This window comes from Pipistrellus kuhlii, unplaced genomic scaffold (genome assembly GCF_014108245.1).
Source record: "Pipistrellus kuhlii isolate mPipKuh1 unplaced genomic scaffold, mPipKuh1.p scaffold_m20_p_21, whole genome shotgun sequence".
Lineage (NCBI taxonomy): Eukaryota > Metazoa > Chordata > Mammalia > Chiroptera > Vespertilionidae > Pipistrellus > Pipistrellus kuhlii.
The window spans coordinates 555370-578590 of NW_023425520.1; the positions used below are offsets into that span (position 1 = coordinate 555370).

General features: G+C 53.5%; 3 protein-coding genes across 4 annotated transcripts; 2 read left to right on the forward strand and 1 right to left on the reverse strand.

Annotated features, from left to right (window-relative positions):
* The first annotated feature begins 389 nt into the window (after positions 1–389).
* On the forward strand, positions 390–3664 carry IFI30 (IFI30 lysosomal thiol reductase). Of its 2 annotated transcripts, none has more exons than XM_045585824.1 (7): positions 390–552; positions 1419–1601; positions 1689–1763; positions 1983–2075; positions 2857–3009; positions 3188–3237; positions 3311–3664. In XM_045585824.1, the coding sequence occupies exons 1-7, from the start codon at positions 445–447 to the stop codon at positions 3375–3377; spliced, it is 729 nt and encodes a 242-aa protein (XP_045441780.1). In that variant the 5' UTR covers positions 390–444; the 3' UTR covers positions 3378–3664. The 2 variants fall into 2 exon arrangements, with proteins under 2 accessions (XP_045441780.1, XP_036306025.1); XM_036450132.2 differs by having other exon boundaries at positions 392–552; positions 3188–3241; positions 3315–3664.
* A 7641-nt stretch (positions 3665–11305) lies between these two features.
* MPV17L2 (MPV17 mitochondrial inner membrane protein like 2) lies at positions 11306–13844 on the forward strand. Its single transcript, XM_036450134.2, has 4 exons — positions 11306–11592; positions 12222–12392; positions 13013–13089; positions 13187–13844. Exons 1-4 carry the CDS (start codon positions 11406–11408, stop codon positions 13370–13372), a joined length of 621 nt encoding a protein of 206 aa, XP_036306027.1. The 5' UTR covers positions 11306–11405; the 3' UTR covers positions 13373–13844.
* Positions 13845–14365: 521 nt separating this feature from the next.
* Positions 14366–19402, reverse strand: RAB3A (RAB3A, member RAS oncogene family). Its single transcript, XM_036450133.2, has 5 exons — positions 19248–19402; positions 17936–18163; positions 16820–16938; positions 16015–16139; positions 14366–15158 (listed from the first exon to the last, which is right to left on the reverse strand). Exons 2-5 carry the CDS (start codon positions 18161–18163, stop codon positions 14968–14970), a joined length of 663 nt encoding a protein of 220 aa, XP_036306026.1. The 5' UTR covers positions 19248–19402; the 3' UTR covers positions 14366–14967.
* Positions 19403–23221: the final 3819 nt, after the last annotated feature.

Genomic DNA, 23221 nt, shown 5'->3' on the forward strand with positions numbered 1-23221 from the left:
CCCCAGCCCCTTGCGGTGCATGGATGCTGGGCCAGGGCAGAGGGCTAGACCACCCTAGCTGCCCCAAGGGCTCTGTGGGGCCAGAAGACCCTTCCGTCTCCCTCTCTGTGTCTGTCCCCACCCCACGGGCGCTCCAGGAACTTGATCCCAGCTTGATCCCAGATCCCAGTCTCTGGGCTGGAGTGAGGGTGAGGTGAACCGCTGAGCGGCCCTGAGCGGCGGCCGGATGGCCAAGTGGTTGCTGTCCCAGCACCTGGCGGTGGGGGAGGGGGGGGAGGCTGGAGAGGGGGAGGCCCAGAGGGAATGGCAGACACCAGAGACACCAGCCCGGCCCCGAGGGGCGTGGGCCCTGGAGGCGGGTCCGGCCCGGGGGCAGGGCCAGGACCTGGTTAAAGGCGGCGCCCTCCCCCGGCTGCTCCTGTCGCCGCCCCAGCCCACGCCGCGATGGCCGGGTCGCCGCTCCTGCCGCTCCTGCTGGCGCTGCTGCTCCGGGTCCCCGCCGAGGCGCGCGCCCCGCTGGACTCGCTCCTCCGGGGGGCGGCCCCCTGCCAGGTAGGGGCCGCTGGGCGGCGGCGGGCGGCTCGCCTCCTCCCCGGACCCGGCCCGGCGGCTCCCTGCGATCTGGGGGGACCGCCCCGCCGGGGCCGAAATCCCCCGGTTAACCCCGGGCTCTGGCCGCGCTCTCGGAGCACTTTCGCTTTCCCGTCTCCAGCGGAGACGCTCGCTGTCCCCCCTGCGTCCCCGAGCACCTGTGCACACCTGGGGGGTGGGGTGGGGGGTCAGGGGGAGCCCAGGCCAGCTGCCCATGGCGCCCGCATCCCTATCGGATGCGCCTCGGCCAAGGGAGAGCTCCCGGGTCTCTGGGGCCAGCACGCGCCTCGGAGGCGGGGCGGCCGGCTCCAACCCTGGGTGCCTGCGCCCCCACTCGGCTGGAGCCGGAAGTCAGCACTTATTAGGCGCCACCTCCGCCGTGGACGTGGGAAGGGTTTCGCGGCCCCGTGGGAGGGGTTCCGTGGGTCCCTGGAGAGGAAGAGGAGTCAGAGCAGGTGTAAGGGCCAGGCTCTGAAAATGAAGTGGCAATAGATGAGCATCCATTAGTCTCCTGCGGTATGCACCTCTGGGAAGGCAGGATTGAGGTCAGGGGCCAGAAATGTTCTTGCCTCGAGTCCTTACCGTAAACGGTTCCCCTGGGCCCGAGGTTTCACCTCACCTGGAGAAAAGCAGGAGCTGTGCATGAATGAATCGCCTGCGGTATACAGGTCTGCCCCGTCTGGTTTGCAGCCAAGCAGATTTAAGGGCTCAGGAAAGCCTCAGAGTCAAGAGTGCGCTCGGGACGGGGCGCTTACTGCTTGGCTCTCCCTTTCTGCAAGGGAACGGAGCAGAGCTAAACGTACTTCCCACCCCTTCCCCCTGCCCAGGCCGGTCTCCCGTGCCCACTGGCGCCCCTGGGGAAGCCCTCCTCGCCTCGCGTCAACGTGAGCCTCTACTACGAGGCCCTGTGCGGGGGCTGCAGGGCCTTCCTGGTCCGGGAGCTGTTCCCCACGTGGCTGATGGTCAACGAGATCCTCAATGTCACGCTGGTGCCGTACGGAAACGCCCAGGTACACCGGCGCCGGGGACCCTGAGGCGGGGCCGGGACTGGGAGACTCCCCGGGGGAGCCGGCCGCACTCACCTCGCTGCCTTGCAGGAACATAATGTCAGCGGCAAGTGGGAGTTTTCGTGCCAGCACGGAGAGGAGGAGTGCAAGCTTAACAAGGTGGAGGTGAGCAGCCCCCAGGGCCCCACGGGGGCGGGGGGCCGGAGGCCCGGGAGGCTTGGGGGGGTAATGAAGGTAAAATCCGGGCTCAGGCGGGATTGGAGCAGCTCTCTCCCCTGCCCATGTGTCTCCGTTCATTGCTTTGCTAACGGGGCCCGTGGTTCTTACCAGAGGGGTCCTGGCGTGCTCTGGGCCCTTCTCAGGCCTCTGCCCGCCCGCCCCTAGGCCTGCCTCTTGGACCAGCTAGAGTGGAGCGCAGCCTTCCTAACCATCGTCTGCTTAGAGGAACTGGATGACATGGAGGGCAATCTGAAGCCGGTGAGGGAGACCCTTACGTGGCCTGGGTTGGGGGGCCCTGGCCTTCCCTACACTCAGGGAACCAGGCGCAAGTCCTGTCCCCACAGCCACTGTCTGGACGGCCCCAGGGGAATGCTCTCCTTTCTAAGCCTCAGTCTGTGAACCCGGGGCAGGAGGATCTCCTGGGGCCCGGGGAGCGGAGGGCGTGCTTTTGCTAGGAGGGGCCTCTGAGCTGGGCTTCCGGGAGCAGGAGGGTGTGGGGACACAGACGATGACCCTCCGCCGGGGTATGGGGCTGACCAGAAGGCCCGCCCACCTCCCCGGAAGGTTACGAAAAGGAGCTCCCAAAGGAATGACTCTCCTGTCCCGGTCAAGTATTCACTCATCAACTATTCAGGCCACCGGGAGGACTCACCCCGAGGCACCCCAGCCCTGTGGAACGTACTGGGGCTAGGAGAGCACAGAGGGGGAGGGAGCCTTGAGGGGATGCTGAGGAAGCTGGAGGGGGGTGCTCCCGGCAGAGGGAACAGCACAGATACAAGCTCTGAGGAAAATGTGGGCGTCCAGGGCTGAAGGTCTGGTCCTAGCAGACTCAGGAGCAGCCTGAGCTTCTGCCTCAGGGGCCTCACTCAGGCATGTATGAAGCGCCTGCTGTTTACATGCGTTGTTACATTGCTCTGGACCCGACTGTCCCTTATGGCCAGGGAGGAAACAGAAACGTGGCTCGGGGGGGCCCCGAGGGGGACTGTTGGGGGGATAATAAGGAGACAGCTCAGGCTCACTGACCCTCCTCTGCCCTCAGTGCCTGCAGATCTATGCCCCGAAGGAGTCCCCCGATGCCATCATGGAGTGTGCCATGGGGGACCGCGGCACCCAGCTCTTGCACGTGAACGCCCAACTTACAGGCGCTCTGCAGCCGCCCCATGAGTATGTGCCTTGGGTCCTCGTCAATGGGGTAAGAAACTTGTGGCCCTCGGGTCGGCCCTGGGCAGGGACCAGGGTGATGGATGTACCCACCAGCCTGGGAGATGGGAGGCAGGGGCCAGACGCGGGGCCATTTGCAACCCCTTCCGGGCCTGGCATGGGGTGGTCAGGCAGGTAGCCCTCGTGACCTCCTGTCTTGCTTTGTGCAGAAACCTTTGGAAGACATAAACCAGCTCCTCTCCCTCGTGTGCCAGCTGTACCAGGTAAGCCGGAGGGAGGCATCGGGTGGGGGGAGGGCCTCTTTCGGGCCCCCAACTCACGGACTCTCTCCTCCAGGGTGAGAAGCCAGAGCTCTGCCCAGCCCAGCCCAGCTCCCACAGGGACGTCTGCTTCAAGTGACAGCCGCTGCCTTGGAGGAAGCCGATGGAAGCATGAGCTCCACCCCTGACCCCTGACTCAGCGGCTACAGCTCACCATCCAGATAACGTACACATCCCATGGAGTCCAGACTCAACATTTTACCCCACGATCAGGAATCTACCGCTGAGAATGGTGCTACATCGAAACGAGTTTAATAAACCCTTCAATATCCTTCCATTTCCCCCACCCCCGGCTGTGACAACTGCTGTTCTTTTGTTCCTATGAGTTTTACTTTTTTAAATTCCACATAGAAATAAAGTCATACACTATTTGTCCTCTGACTTATTTCACTTAGCACAGTATCCTCCAGGTTCCCCCGTATTGTCACAAATTGCAAGATGGCTTTCTATTTTTTTGTGGTCGAATAATATTTGTTAAAAAGAATACTATCCAGCCGGTGTCACTCAGTGGTTGAGTGTCAACCTATGAACCAGGAGATCCGAGTCCCATTCCGGGTCAGGCCTATGCTCCAGTTGTGAGCTCAATCCCCAGTAGGGGGCTTGCAGGAGGCAGGCAATCAATGATTCCCTCTCATCATTGATGTTTCTATCTCTCTCCCTCTCCCTTTCTCTCTGAAATCAATAAAAAATATATATATTAATAAAAGAATATCAAAGAAAGAACTTCGTTGGCAGATCTAACTAGATATGTCCTGATGATTTACCAGGAAGCAGCAGGCATTCAGTTTGCTTTGCTGGAAGTTTCTGTAAGGAATATCAGGTTGGACTTTGAAAAGCCTCTATCATTGGCTAACTAAAGATGAGAAAGTGGACCAGGTTTCACCTTGCAGTATCTATGCCTCTTGGTAAGTTCTTTTAAAAATATATATTTTATTTATTTATTTATTTATTTATTTATTTATTTATTTCTGTATTTTACAAAGAGGAAAGGAGAGGTATAGAGAATTAGAAACATTGATGAGAGAGAAACATTGATCAGCTGCCTCCTGCACAACCCCTACTGGGGATGTGCCTAAAACCAAGGTACATGCCCTTGACTGGAATCAAACCTGGGACTCTTCAGTCTGCAAGCCAACGTTCTATCCACTGAGCCAAACCGGTTAGGGTGAATATTCTTTTTTTTTTTAATTGGTTAGAGAGAGAGAGAGAAATAACATTGATTTGTTCCACTTACTTATGTGATCACTGGTTGATTCTTTATGTGCCCTCACTGGGGACAGACCCATAGCCTGTGTGTTTTGGGATAATTCTCTAATCAATACTCTAAGCCAGGGCCACTTTCTTCTCTTTTTTAAATGGATTTCAGAGAGAGAAAGGGAGAGGGAGAAAGAGACAAAAACATTGATGAGAAAGAATCATCATCAGCTGCCTCCCGCATGCCCCCTCCTGGAGACGGAGCCTGCAACCCAGGCCTGTGCCTTGACCAGAAATAGAACCTAGAACCGTGACCTCCTGGTACACAGGTTGATGCTCAACCACTGAGCCACACCGGCCAGACAAGGCTTATTTCTGCTTGATAGCCCCTGTGAGAAATGTTCAGCTGTCCAACTTAAAATAATGAACTAGGAGACAGAAGCATGGCGAAATGAGGTCTTTAACACGTTCTCCAGAGCAGTGTCCCTCGGCTGTACAGGTACACAAGGAGTAGGGATCACAGCCTACTTATTCCCCAGGTGCGAGAGTCCCTCCTCCAGCTCCTCATTGGTTGAGTGCTATGGGGTTTACAGTTTCCTCACACATCGCCTAGGTCTTACTGGGTTATTTTTTAAAATGGGCTGAGAGGCCTTTTCTAGCTGTCTCCACTTACCCCGGTCCAGTTGAGGCAGCACCTTGGGGATTTCCGCCATGACACTGGCTAGTGTACACAGTTCCTTGTTCTTATACCCTCTCCCCTCCTCCCTACATTCTGTTTGCCCTGGGGAAATTCAGTAACCGTTTCCATTACACGTTGACTGTGCTGAAGATGGATCACAGAGGTTTATTTCTTACATCCCTCAAATATTACAAGAGTCACAGTGGGCCAGGATCGACCTGTAAGACTGAACCTGCAAGGCAGTTATGCATCAGTTTTCCTGTGAAGTGTGGACCAAAGGGGCCACGTGCTGACCTGACAAGTTCAGGGGAGGCCTGCATGGCGGGCTTGCAAACTCAGAGACCTAAAGGAACCACAAAAGATGGTCTGAAATTAAACTTTCACTAAAAGCAGTTATGGTGGGCAGTTACTGTCCTAGGCAGGTCTTAACTGAGCCTATCTGTCTTTTTGCATCTATGATAACACACCCTTGAAATGTCTGGGTAACTCGCAACTTCCCTTCTTCTGGAGCCTCTGGGGCACAACCTAATGTGTCTGGACAGAACAGATACCACAGATTCCGTCATTATCATGTTAATTATCCCTGCACCTATCTAAGTATGTGTCCATCATTTTACTTTTTTAGAATGTAATAAATCTTTATTGTTCAGATTATTACAATTGCTTCTCCTTTTTCCCCTCCACCCGGTTCCCACCCCACCCTCTGCCCTTACCTCCCTCCCCCCCGCCCACTGTCCTCATCCGTAGGTGTATGATTTTTGTCCAGTCTCTTCCTATACGCCCCCACACCCCTTTCCCCCTGAGAATTATCGGTCCACTCCCTTTCTATGCCCCTGATTCTATTATATTCACCAGTTTATTCTGTTCCTCATATTTTTAAGTTTTAGGTTCACTTGTTGATAGATATGTATTTATTGTTCATAATTTTTATCTTTACTTTTTTCTTCTTCTCTTTCATTTTACTTTTTATCCATCCCAGGTGTTCCCCCCCCCCCTCTCTCGCTTTGCTTTATCCCACCTCCTTAATCTATCACCAATGAATTCCAGGTAATCCACCTAAGTCCCTCCTTTGATTGCAATATATAAATACAAATGTAACCGCCATTCTCCGGAACATTATCTCAATTCATTGAGGTTCTGCTTCCCTGCATGTGTCAACAGTTTGGCTCAAATAAACTCACAAAAATTCTTTACAAGTTTCAATGTGGTTTTTTTTTTACATTAACAGAAGATTTTATAGACATCAGCTCCCCAAAGTGAAACTTGTTTTCTTGGATGTGGTTGTTGATGAAGTTTACCTGACTATCCTATGAATCAAAATTGGACATTTTAAAGCATGCTGGAAGATTTCCACCAAGATCAGTAAAACCTAAAGTCTGTAATACCAGGCCGAGGTACTTGACAGCAGTAATTGCTGGAGGATAATTTTGCCAAAACAGGTAAAGTCATGATTCTCACACAGATGTAAAAATGGGCATGTGTTAAAAATTGTTAACTTAAAAAAAATTGTTAACTTATTATAAATGAGGACAAATGGTCAGGTGTTAACACCATTTTAAAGGAGATCTAAAGAACAAACATATCAGGATATTAAAATGAATATGCAAAGTAAGGCAAAAATAATTGGGGGACAATGTCTTTCCACCTGGCAGAATTCATTTGCATGTCCATAGGCAAAGATTATTTTTTGCTGTTATCAGTTATAACTACAGTCTATAAAAAAAGTGTGGACAACCTTTGTAATAATATGAACAATAAAGATTGATTTAAAAAAAAAATAAGTGTGGACAAAAGGGGTCACATGCTGACCTGACAAGCAGCTCAGGGGAGGCCTGCATGGCAGGCTTGCAAACTCAAAGACCTAAAGTAAGTAACCACAAAGGAGGGTCTGAAATTAAACTTTAACTAAATGCGGTTATGGTGGGTAATCACCTCCCAGGCTGGTATCTTCACTGGCAAGGCCATGCTTTACCTTAACTGAGCCTGTCTTTTTGCATCTATGATAACATGTCCTGCAAATGTCTGGGTAACTTGTAACTTCCCTTTTTCTGGAGCCCTTGGGGCACAGTCTAATGTGCCTGGGCGCAGGACAGATACCACAAATTTCTTCATTATTTTGTTATCATGTTAATTGCTGACTGTTAACTATCCGCACCCACCTAAGTATGTTGCCATAGTATAACCCCCATCTTACAAAGGACACCTCAAAAACTCGAATTATGGAGTCATTTATTAAAAGCTGGCAGCATACGAGGGAGCAAAAGCACTCCAGACAGCTTGCCACATCTGGCTTATATTGGCAGACTATCACAAAGGCATTGATTACATCTTTGGGTATGGAATGAGGAACCGGTTTCTTGAAAAGCATTTTACAGAGGCGAGATTGAGCAAGTTAGTTATCTAAAGTATCTATGAATCACTGAATCAACAGTAACACATTATCTGGGACCACCAGGGCAATTTAGGATAATTGTGCTCTTCTGATTCCAGGACCACTGAGTCAACTGAAACTCAGTTATCTGTAGCTACTGAGACAATCCTATCTAATAAAAGAGTAATATGCAAATTAAGCATCACTCTGCTACACCCACCAGCCAATCAGAGCAGGTATGCAAATAAACCCAACCAAGATGGCTACAGCCACAAGAGCAGGAGAGAGATTTGGGTTTCCCAGGCAATGGAGGAAGCCAAGCTTTCCGCCTGCCCTTGCTGGCCTAAACCTCCACTCAAGGCTACAAAGTTTGTTATAAAAAGTAAACAAATCCAAACAGAAATGGCGGCAGCCACGGAGCTGGAAAGAGTGGGAGGCTAGGGTTGCCCCTGGCAATGGAGGAAGTAAAGCTTTCCACACACCCTGGCTGGCCCAGGCCTCCACTCCAGGCTACAGAGTTTCAATTATAGAAGATAAATACATTCCAGATACCAGGGCCTCTGCTTGGGTCACCAGGGGGCATGGCTGGCCTGCAAACCACCAGAGGCCCCTTGCTCAGGCCACCCACACCCCAAAGGAACCCCCACCCTGATCCGGGACACCCTTCAGGGCAAACCAGCTGGTCCCCACCCATGTACCAGGCCTCTATCTTATCTAATAAAAGAGTAATATGCAGATTGACCATCACTCCAACACACAATATGGCTGTCTCCATGTGGTCAAAGATCCTGCGCCTATGTGGACACAAGATAGCCACCACAAGATGGCCAGCAGGGGAGGGCAGTTGGGAGGCACCAGGCCTGCAAGGAAGGGCAGTTGGAGGAGATCAACCCTGCAGGGGAGGGCAGTTAGGGGTGATCAGGCTGGCAAAGGAGGGAAGTTGGGGACAAACAGGCTGGCAGGGGAGCAGTTAGACATCAATCAGGCTGGCATGGGAGTGGTTAGGGGTGATCAGGCTGGCAGGCAGAAGCAGTTAGGGGCAATCAGGAAGGCAGGCACATGAGCAGTTGGGAGCCAGCAGTCCTAGATTGTGAGAGGGATGTCCGATTGCTCGTTTAGGCCCGATCCCACCAGGATTGGGTCTAAACGAACAGTCAGACATCCCTCGAGGGGTCCCAGATTGGAGAGGGTGCAGGCTGGGCTGAGGGACACCCTCCTCCATGCCCCTGTGCATGAATTTCTTGCACCAGGCCTCTAATTTGGAATAATTGAGCTGTCCTGGTTCTCAGAAGAATGTGCTTCAGGAACCAGTGAGATCACAATCAATGGGATATTCAAACCACATCAATGGAGTATTGGGATAGCATATATAAGTTCAGAAAATCAAAATAACTTTATTTTATTTTTTTAAATATATTTTATTGATTTTTTTACAGAGAGGAAGGGAGAGGGATAGAGAACTAGAAACAACAATGAGAGAGAAACATCGACCAGCTGCCTCTTGCACACCCCCTATTGAGGATGTGCCCACAACCAATGTACATGCCCTTGACTGGAATCGAACCTGGGACATTTCAGTCTGCAGACAGACGCTCTATCCACTGAGCCAAACCGGTTTCGGCCAAAATAACTTTCTATCATTTTAGCAAACAAATGCAGAACCCAAACAGCAGTTTCTACCTGAGATGATTGCTACCATACATCAATGTGTCTATCGTTTTACTTTTCATCCAGTCCCAGAGGTACCCCCACCCTTTGCTTTTTTCCCACCTCTCTAATCTATCACCAGTGGATTTCATGTAACCCATTTGATTGCAATGTATAAAATAGATGAAAAAACTGCCATCCTCTGGAGCATTATCTCAATCCATTGAGGCTCTGCTTCCTGGCCATTGTCAACAGTTTGGCTCAAATAAACTCATAAAAATTCTTTACAGGTTTGAATGTTTTTATGTTAACAAAAGTTTCCATAGTGCAACCACTGTGGAGAACAGTATGGAGCTTCTTCAAAAAACTGAAAATGGAACTCCCATTTGACCAAGTAATCCCACTCCTGGGAATATATCCCAAGAAACTAGAAACACCAATCAGAAAGGATATATGCACCCCTATGTTCATAGCAGCACAATCTACAATAGCTAGGATTTGGAAACAGCCTATGTGCCCGTCAGCAGATGATTGGATCCAAAAACTATGGTACCTCTACATAATGGAATATTATGTTGCCATAAAAAAGAAGAAATTCTCATCATTTGCGGCAACCTGGATGGAACTGGAGACATCATGCTGAGTGAAATAAGCCAGTCAGTGAAAGAGAAACATCACATGACCTCACTTATTTATGGATGATAAAGAACATTATAAACTGAAGAACCAAAAGATAGATATAGCCGAAACCGGTTTGGCTCAGTGGTAGAGCGTCGGTCTGCGGACTGAAAGGTCCCAGGTTCGATTCTGGTCAAGGGCATGTACATTGGTTGCGGGCACATCTCCCGTAGGGGGTGTGCAAGAGGCAGCTGGTCGATGTTTCTCTCTCATCGACGTTTCTAGCTCTCTATCTCTCTCCCTTCTTCTCTGTAAAATATCAATAAAATATGTTTTTAAAAAAAGATAGATATAGAGACAGTAAAGCAACAAGCAGACTGTCAAATTACAGCAGGGAGGGGAGGGAGATCTGGGGGAAATAAGATATCAACCAAAGGACTTGTACACATGCATATAAGTACCACCAATGGACACAAAACTCTGGGGAGGGAAGGCATGAATGGGGGGCGGGCAATGGCATATGTACACAGATAATAATTTAATAATAATAATAAAAAAGTTTCCATAGAATCAGAACCAGAATATGCTGAAAGGCAATTTTTGTTTTTTTTGTAAAGTGCCATATAATAAATAGTTTATAGTTTTTATAGGCCAAAGTCTTTGTTACAACTCCTCGTTGTAATGAGATCAAACAACACAGACACGAATGGGCACAGAAGTTTGAATTTCATGTAATTTTCATATGCCCCATATTATTTTGATTTCCCTCTGACCAATGCCAAAATGTAAGAAACATTCTTAGTTCGTGGGCTTCACAAAAAGAGGCAGTGACAGGATCTGGCCCGCAGGCTGCAGTTTGTGACATCCTATTTCTGTAGGTGAATGCATAGGTTTCCGTGGAAACTCACATTTTCCCTTACAGTAACACAGGAAATACCATGGGTATATGATTATTTGTGCAGCAGCAGAGTTGCTGCCAAACAAATTACTGCACGTAATGTGCTTGGAACAGTGCCTAACAATTTCATTATTATTGTGGCACTAAGGTCAGAAGCCCAGCTAAAAGTCAAGACCAAGGTCAAGTTCTGGACCCGTGGAACTGTAGCCCCACCTCCAATACCGTGAGTCTTTGTGGGATTAGACTTCCGCCCCGGTAGCTGACATGGCCACTGGTCTGCCCGCCTACTCAGGAATCTCGCGAGAATCTGGAAATAGGAAAGGCTAAAACCATAGAGCGTGATTGGCCATCTCAGTGCGAGAGGTGGGACGACAGGCGTAATGGTGGCCTGAGATTGGTCAGTGCGGTCTGAGATGGTAAGATAATTACCCTTAAGCCAGTGGAGAAAGGGGCGGGGAAACGCGAGTGATACCTCAGCAATTGGCAGGCGTGATGGGGTGCGACGCTTGTGATTGGTCTACACGGCCATGCGTGTCTTCGTTCAGGGATTGGCCGAGGGGTAGGAAGTCGGCCTTTTATTGGATGACATCTCTCAGGGCGGGCAAAGCGGAGCACCGAGCAGTCAGCACATCCCGGCGGCACGATTGGTCGCGCCGGGCAGGCTGGCCCGGAGCGCCGGTTCCTGGATCCCCCGCGCGCGATGGCGTCGGGTGGCTGGCGCTGGCTGCGTGGCCTGTGGGCCGTGGGGCAGCCCATGTTCCAAGGCCGCGCGCTGCTCTTTACCAACACGCTGGGCTGCGGCGTTCTCATGGCGGCGGGGGACGGCGCGCGCCAGTCCTGGGAGATCCGCGCCCGGCCCGGCCAGAAGTTCGACCCGCGGCGCTCAGGTGAGAAGGCCGATGCCGCTAGTCCTTGACCCCAGGGGACCTTTGACCCGACCTCAGATTTGGAAACCCCGGGACCGTACCCGCGGGCCATGACCCCTAATCCGTGGGCCGAGTCCCCGGCAGGACCCTGGATCTCCGCGAGCACCCTATAACCTGACAGCCCCTGACAGCCCCTGTCCGGGTCTCCCCTCCCACCCGGGCCTCTGCCCCATCCCTTCCCCAGTCTCCATTTCCTCCAGCTTGGAAGAGTCTGGTCCCCTCCCACCTCCTACATCTGCATCTCTCCCACCTGCATTGAGGGGTTGAGCACTCAGCCTGGGAAGCTGCGCCCGGGGTAGTCAAGGACACATGGTGGCGGGACCCCCGGCAGCCTGGGAGTGTGCCCTGGCCTCAGATTTCCCTTTCTGCTGTGCTTCGGTTTCCTGTTCTGGAAATAGGGGCGCTGGTGGAGTCCTCTCGCAGGGGGGTGAAGGGATGAGGTGAGGTGTAAAAGCAGCCCCTGGAAGGGTGCCTGGCAGTGGGAGAGGATCCGGGTGGTCTCGGGAAGGGCACTGGGCTTACCCAGGGAGAGAGTGGAGGGGGAGGTTTCAGGTATTGACCTGCCCCCCCCCCCCTTGGACTGCCCTCAGTGAGCATGTTTGCTGTGGGCTGCAGCATGGGCCCCTTCCTACACTACTGGTACCTCTGGCTGGACCGCCTGCTCCCTGCGTCCGGCCTCCGTGGGCTTCCGAACGTCCTCAGGAAGGTCCTCGTCGACCAGCTGGTGGCCTCTCCCCTGCTGGGTGTCTGGTACTTCTTGGGTAAGGAGCCCCGGAAGCTTGAGCTTTGCAAACCCTCATGGGCCAGGAGGGGCAGAGCAGCCTGTGTTAGGGAGGGTGCACCTCCCTTGGTGGGTGGTCCCGGACTGGAGGCGGGGTCCCAGGACAGACCTGGTGGGGGCAGGTGTGAACGGGCAGGAGCACCGACAGTGGTACTGAGGGTAGGAGGGATGAGGACAGTGTCTGATGGGGCTGCCCTGGGGGGAAGGGTTGGAAGGGGTTCCCAGAGGGAGGAACTCTGAAACTTGAAGGAGTCAGCAGGTAGAGCAATAGCCTGGAGGAGGAAGAGCTGAGCCTGGGGTTTGATGGGTCAGTCACCCCAGCCTTTGCCTCTAGGAAGAAAGTCCTCCCCTGTTCCCCACCCCGCAGGCTGTTTCCTGTCTGGGAAGGACCGGTAATAAAAGCCCGAGCATCAGGAGGGCGTGTCTCTCTGTCCCTCGGGTGCACCTGCCTCCCGCACTGGGTTTCTCCCACCTACAACACTGCTGAGCGGGCCTTAACTGTCAGGTCCCTCTGCCTGGGGCAGTTGTCTCTCAGGGGTCCCTCCCCTGGGGCTCCATCGGCTGGACTCCCTGACCTTTGACACCGCACCTCTTCCCCAGGTATTGGCAGCCTGGAGGGCCAGTCCCTGGAAGAGAGCTGCCAGGAGCTTCGGGACAAGTTCTGGGAATTCTACAAGGTGGGCATGTTATCCCGGGCCCCGCCCGCCCCGTTCATTGTCCTCCCCCCGCAGCTCCCTGGCCCCACCCTTAACCCCACTCTGTGCCTCCCCGCAGGCTGACTGGTGCGTGTGGCCTCCTGCGCAGCTGGTGAACTTCCTCTTTGTGCCCCCCCAGTTCCGAGTCACCTACATCAACGGCCTGACCCTGGGCTGGGACACGTACCTTTCCTACCTGAAGTACCGGGTGAACGCAGGGGCCAGGCCGGGCGCCCAGGAAACTGCTCAGGGGCCACACATGTGAGCCCCACGTGGCAGTCCAGCTCCCCTCCAGGGCGAGGGCCTCCGGTGCCCTGACAGTCCGCACCTCCGGGTTGGCAGGCGGAAGCTGATCACCAGCAGAGTGAAGACCGAGCCCCTCAGCTGTCTAACGGGACCTTAGCCAGGTCCCTGCCTCATCTTTTCAGTGAGGCGGACTCCAACCCCCAGACAAGTGGAGAGCTTGGTGAGGAGCCTGAAGGAGGGATGGATGTGGTGTGTGGACAGATCCCAGGCTCCATGACACCCCCAGCAGGAGTGGCCCGGTGCGGACTGAGTTGCCCCACCCCCTCGACTAGATGCCAGATGAGGCAAAACCAATTCCACCCGAGTGGGAAGAGGGATGGGCCCAAAGCAGGCCAGGGTCCTGGGCTGAATCCTACCCCCACCTCCACTCCTATGCACCTGGCTGGGCTGCCCCTTCCAAGCCCACGACCAGGCCTTAGTCTTCCCACCTGGAACCTAACCATGAAGATGGAGTCATCCCCCAGGTCTTCTCACCGGGAGCCTCTGTGACCAGGATGTCCCACCATTAGCACTGGGCCCCAGCCCGCCCCAAGCCCTCAAAACTAACTGGTTTGGCTCAGTAGATAGTGTCGGCCTGCGGACTCCAGCCAGGTTCGATTCCGGTCAAGGGCATGTCTCTTGGTTGCAGGCACGACCCCAGGAGGGTGTGTGCAGGAGGCAACTGATCGATGTTTCTCTCTCATTGATGTTTCTAACTATCCCTCTCCCTTCCTCTCTGTAAGAAAATAAAATATTTAAAAGAGAAAAAAAAAACTACTGGGCTCTGAGCCCTAGGGACATTGTCTGTCCACTCAGCAGTGCCTAGCCTGGAGCCAGCCCCCAGGATCCGGAGCTGGGCAGCACCAGGGTCACGTACTGGTTGTGGGCTGTGGGAACTTCATCACCTTCTCTCTGTAATTTAAAGTCTCACAGATGACCACAGCCAGCGCTGGCAGGCAGCACTCGTAGACACAGCATCGTCCATCCGTTTTATTGGGTGTGTGTAGTGTTGTCATGACATCTCCTGGGAGAACTGGGAGCACATTTGACACTCATGACGTCAGGCCTGTGGGGGTATTGCCAGGTTCACTGCAGCCCCCGCTTAAAAATAAAAAGTAAAACTTGGGGCCAGGAGCCGGGCGGGCCATTGTCAGGCTCTGACCCATCCATCCTGTGGTCCATGCCGAGATCCCACTGTGGCTCAGGGGCTGACAGACATGGCTACCTTACATCACCTGGCTACCCTGCCCTCCGGTGTCACTGGACCCCCTTCAGAACTGAGAACTATAGATGGGGTGACTTTTTAAAAAGGGGGGGTCTGGAGGAGAGGAGTGGTGAGTTCGCGGGGGAACAACACGCCACGGCAGAGCAGAGACAGGGCTGTATGTACAGGGTGGGGTGCAGGGGGTGGTGGTGCCAAGCCCCCGGGGGATCTCGCCAATAAATAAATAAATAGCTACAATAATAAATAAGGGTGACGGGCTAGGGCTAAGTCGGGGCTGGGTCTTGTGCCCGTGGTCAGGAGGGGCCTGGTGGTGGTTGGGGAGAGCAGGGCGGGGGTGGGCGGGCCGGCTCTCAGCAGGCGCAGTCCTGGTGTGGGGGCGCCTGCTGGTCCGTGAGCTGTGGGCCCTGCTTGGCGCCTGTGACGGCAGGGTCCGCTGTGTCCAGTGACTCGGACATCTTCTCACAGATGACGTCCACCAGGCGCTCAAAGGTCTGCTTGACATTAATGTTGTCCTTGGCACTTGCCTCAAAGAACTCAAACCCTGTGGTCGGGGGAAAAAGGGGTGAAGACCGTGGGTCCCCACCCCCAAAGACACGTCCCTGAGGTCAGAAATAACGAGGTTCCTAGTGCCTGCTGCACCACAAAGACACTGGCAAGGAACATGGGGAAGTAACGTTTAACTGGGTGTCTGCACTCCGTTCTTCACCCTAAAACTGTCCCTTTCTTGGCCCTGGCTGGTTAGCTCAATTGGTCGCCCTGATATGCCAAACTTGTAGGCTTGATCCCCAGTCAGGGCACATATAAGAAAGAACCAATGAATAAATGGCAGCAAAGTGCTGTTTCTCTATCTCTATAAAAACAAACAAACAAACAAAAAACAACCCTTCTCATTGTCTCCCTGGCCCTGGTAAGACCCACCACCTGGCCCAGTCCCATCCACTGCCCCTGGTGTCATCTGACATTCAGATCCAGCCATGCCTGTTCCTGTTCACTCCCTATTGCCCTAGGAAGAACCCAGCTCTTCAGCTTGTGGTCAGACCCTGCATCAGTGGCCACAGTTCACCCCGACTAGCCTCATGTTGCAACTGTGTAAAAGTGTTTGCCAAAATGCATGGCGTCTCCCACTCTGTCCTCTGCCCAAGCTGTTTCCTCTGCCCGAAGGCCCGCCCTTTCTTAAAGAACCAGATGCAATGTCCTTCCTCCACAAGCCTTTGAGGCAACCCCCACTGGACTTGCCCAGCCCTAGTCCTTATATTCCACAAAGCTGGAGGCCCAGCAACACCCGCAATGAGGCTGGGCAGCAAGGAAGTGTAGAATGAATCAGTAACCCCCTGCATAGGGAACATAAATCTACCCAAGACTCAGCCTGTAGGTGTCCAGCCCCTCCGGGCACTCACCAAGGTGGTCAGCCAGCTGCCGGCCGCGTTCGGATGACACCACCCGCTCATCCTCCATGTCACACTTGTTCCCCACCAGCAGCACCTGGGCATTGTCCCAAGAGTAGGTCTTGATCTGGGTTGACCTGGACCAGAAGGCAATGGGCAGGTTGGGGCTTGGAGGATCTGAGCCCCACTCCTTCACCCCTCCCCAGCCCCTCAGCTCCCCATTGCCCTTGAACCTGGCAGGTTCAGTTTCTCCTCCAGCCTCTGTCCTGCCAGAAACACTCTGCTGCCTGTGGGTGTCTGTTTCAGCAGCTCCCTGATCTCCAAAGTCTCACCTTCCCAGATCCCTGCCCCCAGAGACAACGTCTCTCTCCTCAGTAAAACCAGAAATTTTCTTAAAATTTATCTTCACTTCGGGGCAGAAATGTAAATGTGTAAGTCCTTTAACCTGTGTCAACTGTCCTTATATTTTCTGTTCTTCCCTCACCCCTCAGATTTTTTTCCTCTATGTTTAGTTTCATTTTTCCACCTGAAATCTCTCTCTCCCCCTCTGTTATTTTGAGCCTTGCTATTCCTAAGAAGACAGTTTGAGGAATAATGAGGCAGAGGCAGAAGTGGAGGGAGAGAGAACAGGGTGGAGGTATCACAGGGACAGACCTGCTGTTTTAATGATTATAGACTGACAGGAGGCCTGGGCCCCCAATATTGTTATTTACATATCTGCTGGGGGACTGGGGATCCCTCATCCGCCTACCCACTAGGCTTTGCAACATACCCAGCTCAGAAGACAGTCTGAGAGAAGGGGTAAGGGGGTGCTCACCAGTCCTGCACAGCATTGAAGGACTCCTCGTTGGTGATGTCATACATGAGGATGAAGCCCATGGCACCCCGATAGTAGGCTGTGGTGATGGTTCGGTACCGCTCTTGCCCTGCTGTGTCCTGAGGAAGAAGAGGCAGGGTCAGAGAAGACCCACACGCAAGTTCTTCGGTGGAAATGAGCTCTGAGACAGTCCAGTCTAGCTCTCGCGAGACCCAGAGCTTGCCCAGAGGCACCGGGGGCCAGGGAGAGCCAGCCAGCCACCTGCACCAAGAATGTGTGCTTCTTCATCCTATAGAGTCCAGCACCGGCAGAACTGTCCCCTCATTCATCAGTACACGTGGACAGGGCACTGCCCTGTGCCATGTACCACACTGGGCACCGGGGGCACAGCTGTAAAAGCAGATGAAAACCACTGCCCTGTGGGACTGACTGCTCAATGCAGGAAACAGAAAATAAACACATGGAAGAAAATGTACATATGTCAGAGGGCGGTAAGGACTGAAGAGGAAAGTCTTGTGGGCCGGGGCAGGTTTTAAAAACCTGAAGGAAGTGAGAGAGCACAGCCAGGCCAAAGATGCCGGCATGGGACTGCTCCGTGGGTTTGAGGAATAATGAGGGGGAGGCAGCAATGGAGGGAGACTGGGTGGAGGTAGCACAGGGACAGACCAGGCAGGGGCTCCTATGCCAGGGTGGGGTTTGGGGTTTACCCTTGTGAGGGAGGAGCCCATGGAAGGTCCTTCAAATCTCTGAGCGGTTGTGGGAGGCAGCCAATGACCTGTCCCAGGCAATGAGGTTGGGGGCCAACATCTGGTGAAACCTCAAACAGACTCACATGGAAGGACTTGCAAATGAGGAAACTGAGGCACTCAATGATGCTCCTGCAGATATCAGGAAGATACATAGGAAGAACCCAGTATTGCTCATCCCTCAGCCCTGGAGAGCACTATTTAAGCTCCAATGGAAGAGGAGGGACTCTCTTCTGTGCCTTTGGTACCCCATACGCACATGGTAAATGCCCAGTTTTGTGAATGAATGAAAGAGACAGGCAAAGCTGGGGCTGTTTTTCCGGGAAGGGAGGGAGAGTGTTGGAGCTAGGAGCCCCCCAGCTGGACCCACCCAGATCTGCAGCTTGATCCTCTTGTCATTGCGGTAGATAGTCTTGACCTTGAAGTCTATGCCCACAGTGCTGACAAAGGCGGGAGTGAAGGAGTCGTCTGCATAGCGGAAGAGGAATGATGTCTTGCCCACACTGCTGTTACCAATGATAAGGATCTTGAACATGTAGTCAAAATTCTGGTCCGAGGACTCCTTCTGTCCATAGCGAGAGTCTGTGGCTGACGCCATCTGGGAATGTGGGGCACAGGCTGGTGTGAGGGGTCCTCTGCCATCCCCAGGCCCAGGACTGGGATGGAGAAAACTCTAGAGCCACAGGGAGGAACCAGCATTCCGCCAGAAGCCCCAGTACAACTAACTGTGGAACCCAGGGAAGAGGGCTGATGTGACCTTGAAAGGTAGGGGAAGGGGAGTGTATTTCAGGAAGGAGTTCAGAGAAGCCGGGATGGGGACACTCCTACAGCCCCTTCCAGTGGACCTGTGCCCCAGGTCAGGCTGTAACCCTACACCCTATTGCCCGGAGGGGGTAACTGCGGCCGGCCCCGCCCCGCATCTATCATTTATGTTCCTCAGAACCCAAAGCGGGCACACCTGGACAGTCCGCCTGGATGCAAATCTGCAGCCCCAATTCCAGGCTGGGGGAGCTCAAGCTGAGGCAGCTGCATCACGTGATAGGGTGGAGCGTGCACACTCTCACATGCACACATCAGGGCATACACCGGTAAACGTGCACCTGAGAGGCGAACACACTCGGAACACAGAACAGAGATGCAGACACCTGTCTGCACACCGGCATGCATATACAAAGGTGCTAACCCATGCGTGCACACGGCGCCCTTCACACAGGCAGGTGCGTGTACATAACCCACACAGGCACGCATTCCCTTGTATGTATGCACACAGCCGTGCACGCACACGCACAATCCATGCGTTTCTCTCCACAAGCGTGCAGCAAGGACATATTTGGGTCAGGACCCACACGGAGTCACGCGAGCATATTGAGGAGCATGCAAGGGTGCATACAGACCCGCCCACACAGGCGGGCGCGCACACGCGTGTGCACACCCCGCGCACGCGCACGCAGTTTCCCGCAAGGCACTCGCCTCCCCTCCCCCTCCCCCTCCGCCGCAGAGGAGGGGGTGAGAAGGATGAGGGTAGGCCAGGTGAGGGGAGCCAGGGCCCTACTCCTCCCCAGGCCGGCGACTACCTCATCCTCTGTCTATTTAACGCCCAACAACCTCGTCCCCTAACCCTGCCAGTCCATCACCCAAATGAAGTTTATTCAGATGCTCTCAGCGGGAGCGCACCAGCTCACCTTGCCCTGCACCGATGCGGTGACGACCACAACAACGGCGACTTTTTTGGCAATGGCGGTGAGGAGCCTCCCGTGCGAGGATGGAGGGCTGCGCGGCAGCAGCTTGAGCCCCTGCAGTCTGCGGTGACGTCCTGCAAAGAGCGGGGCGGGGCCTCACATGCAGATGCGGCCGTGACGCCATCGTGGGGCGGGGCCGCGCTGGAAGAGGTGGCCCATTAACGCCCTCAGAGCTGGAAGGGGCGGGACTCTTACGCAGATTGACGCACGAATGGGGCGGGACCCAGCGTGCGCATCCAGTAGCGGGCGGGAACGTCACAGGGGGCGGGATCGCCTTCCGGCTCCGCCTCTTGTCAGTGTCATGGAGGCGGGGCTGCGCAGCAACCTCTAACTGGCTTCAGCATGGAGCGATGGGCCGATTAGCCAATCGGTGGTTATTATCTTCCTCCATCTGTTCATTAGCGGCTCCCGAGCGGTGGGTGACGAGGCCGAGGCCTGAGGGGGTCCGGGTGTTTTGGGGGCGTTCTCCTTCCCCACCACCGCTCACCCCAGGTGGGGACACTCTGGCGGCGCCTACCCAGACCAGGAAGCTGTATTCTCTTGTCAAACCCCCCCTCCTGTCCAATTTTAGAAAAGAGAAACAGAGGTCGAGAGCTGATCCTTGCCTCCTATTTACAGGGTTCAAGAAAGTACAAAAGAAGAAAAAGCGGAAATAGGAGTTGAGAGACCCCGTCCATTTTCAGAGATGAAAGACCCCAACGTGGGCTGGGCTGATAGATGCACCATGGTCCCTGTTGCTGAGATGAAATAAGAAACAGGGACCGATAGAGTCACCCTCCCCACCATTTCCCAGAAAAAGGAAAGGGGTGATGGACGCCCCAACAACCCCACTCCTTCCTGACCTCCATTTTCCAGAGAAAAATTCTAAGAAAAGGCAGAAATAGGACAGAGAAACTGCCTAACCCGTAAACCTGCAAAGCCGGGAGCAAGAAGCTACCAGCGAGGCTTAGACACCCAGCGATGATGACGCGGAGCTGGAAGAGGCTTCTCCCCTCCCTGGTTCCGAGTTACAAGACAGGGCCGGAGAGAGCCCCCTCCATCCTGGGAAACAAGACCCAGAGTGAGACTCTGGGGCCTGAGGCGCTCCATCACAGTCCCCCCCATCCCCCCAATATTGAGGCAGGGGAATCAGAATTGCGGGGGGTCCCCAGTAGGGGGTGTGCAAGAGGCAGCTGATCGATGATTCTCATCGATGTTTCTAACTCTCTATCCCTCTCTCTTCCTCTGCAGAATTGCGGAGGGGCGGGAGAAGGAGATACCCAGCCCTCATTCCAAGTCCGAGCCCCAACCCCCTCCGGGAGAATCCTCATTCCCCTAATTGCCCCCAGGAGGCGGGGATGGGGAGAGGCTCGTCCTGTTTATAAAAAGCTCTCCAGCTGCGGAGGCGAGGAGAAACCGGAATAACTTTGCGCCTGGAGACCGCCCCCTCAGTCCACGCCTGCCCTTCCCCCCTCCCCCGCCCTGAAAGTGCAGAATGCCCTCCTGCTCTGCTTGCATCTGGGAAATCTGTTTTACTTACGGGTAACATTTTTGTCCATCTCCCCCACTTAGACTACCAGAGTATCACAGACCCACTGCAGAGAATTGTGAACATTCAGGAAATAGATACATAAATAAATAAATCCACCCAGGTTCCCTGCACACAAAGATGGCAGTAGAGTCCCAGCTCTGGTGTGGCTGGTCCAGGCACCCAGTGGGAGGGAGGACGTGTGAGGCCACTTGGCTCCCTGACCCTCCTGCTTTCTGCTTCGTGTGTGGGTGGCACTTGGAAATACCTGCTTTTTCTCAGGGGAAAACACCCCAACAATGTGCAACAGCTTCTGCCCAAATTTGCATTTTAACATAAAAATCACGCAAGGCCTTTCTTACTAAGAATCAGCATTTGGCTCTGGTACTAGAGATGGTTGATTGGGGGGGAGGGGAGTTTTGTGTTTGGGGTGGTGTCCTGTCTGGCAGAAGAGACAGAGCTGGATGGGAGAAGCACCCCAAACCCTCCCAGGTCCCGCCCCACTCAGCAAAGTCCAAACTCCTCCCTGAAACCCAGGTCCCACAAAGTCCCCACCACTTACCCCCATCTCATCTTTCTCCTCCAGTCAGACACGCCTCCACCGGTTCCAGGTGTGATCCGGCCTCAGGGCCTTTGCATCTGCTGTTCCCTGTGCCTAGAGCACTTTACCCCTACCCCAGCTGTCCCCTCTCCTTGCTCTCGCATCCTTCATCAGGTTGATCAATGCCACCATCTCCTTCCAGAGGTTCCAGTTTCACCCTGTGGATTCCTATCATAGTTTTCTTTCCTGACCCATCAGAAATGACTATGTTGATATGTTTATCCATTAGCCATGTATGAGCTCTGAGAGTACTACACCTGTGACACAGTAGGTGTCCTATGATGGTATGACGAGAATGAATGAATGAATGAATGAATCCAGGGAGTTAGGAAAGACCTCTCAGGGGAAGTGACTTATGAGCAGGAACCTGAAGGAGGAGGAGGAATTGGCCACAGGGAGAGTGAGGGAACAGCCCTGAGGCTGGAGCTCACTAAGCATGCTTAAGGGGCAGCTCCTCTCCAGTTCTGTGAGGGAGGTGGAGCAAGCAGCTTTTCCCCCTTAACGGAAGGCAAACTAAGGCCCCGAGTCACCCTAAGGGGCCATAAGAACTAAGTGTTCCAAGGGGCCCGAAAGACTTTCTCCCACCCTCCTCTTTGGGGGTAGGGTGGGCCACCAAGGCGAGACCCTGAACAGCATAACAATCACCACTTCTGTGGACCTCAGTTTCTACATCTGTGAAATGGAAGAAGAGGTCACGTTGATTTGCACTTTGAGCATGTGTCTCAGGGCGGAGCTCAGGGCATGCTTTCCTCAGATGTTACCTGTTATTGTGATTACGGGACCCTCACCAAGAGCCCTCTTTATCCATGGAAAGACAAAGGCCTCAGGAGGTCACGGGCCTTGTTGAAGTTGTCGAAGTCCATTTTGGTTTGGGGACACTGAAGATGGTGCAATGGGCCTGGCCCAGGCATCCCGGGGTCATGGTCTGGAAAGAGTGACGGACATGAATCAAAGAATTCCCCAGAGCTTCCACCAGTGCCAGCCTGGAGTGGAGTGTTAGGGAGGATCTCCCAGAGGAGAGCTCGCTGAGCTGAGACCCAAAGGATGAGGGTGAAGGAGAAAAGAAACATCCCAGGTGGTGGGCAGAGCATGTGCAAAGGTCCTGTGCTTGGGTGTGGAAAGCCAGAGTGGGTAGAGTGCAGTCAGTAACGGGGAGTGAGAGGGATGCCTGTAGCACAAATTCAAGGGGAATATACTAGCATTCTTATGAATGGGTGAAGAAAAATCCAGAGGGAAATAAGGTAAAATGCTGAAGATAGATGGTTTATGAGTGAAGTTATAACTGAATTTTATTTCCTTCTTATGTTTCCATTGTTCCCAAATTATCTAAGGTGAGCATCCATTACTTGTAAGGAAAGGGGCAGAGAGCAAAACTGTAAATAATCATTCCCTTAAAAAAAAAAAAAATTGACCCTAACTGGTTTGGCTCAGTGGATAGAGCGTCGGCCTGCAGACTCAAGGGTCCCAGGTTCAATTCAGGTCAAGGGCATGTGCGTTGGTTGCGGGCACATCCCCAGTGGGGAGTGTGCAGGATGCAGCTGATTGATATTTCTAATTCTCTATCTCTCCATTCCTCTCTGTAAAAAAGTCAATAAAATATATATATTTTTAAATTTGCCTTTTAAAGTTCCGGAAGCAAATGCACCAAGTTCATGACCCAGATGACGTTTAATTTTCCCTCTGTGGACTGTCATCAGTAACTGAGATTATGAATTATCAGTGGAGTAATTTAGTAATGGAGGGAGCTGTTCTGGAAGCCAGAGGATGCTGGGTCTCACATACATTTTCAGGCACGCTGGGAAGGAGACA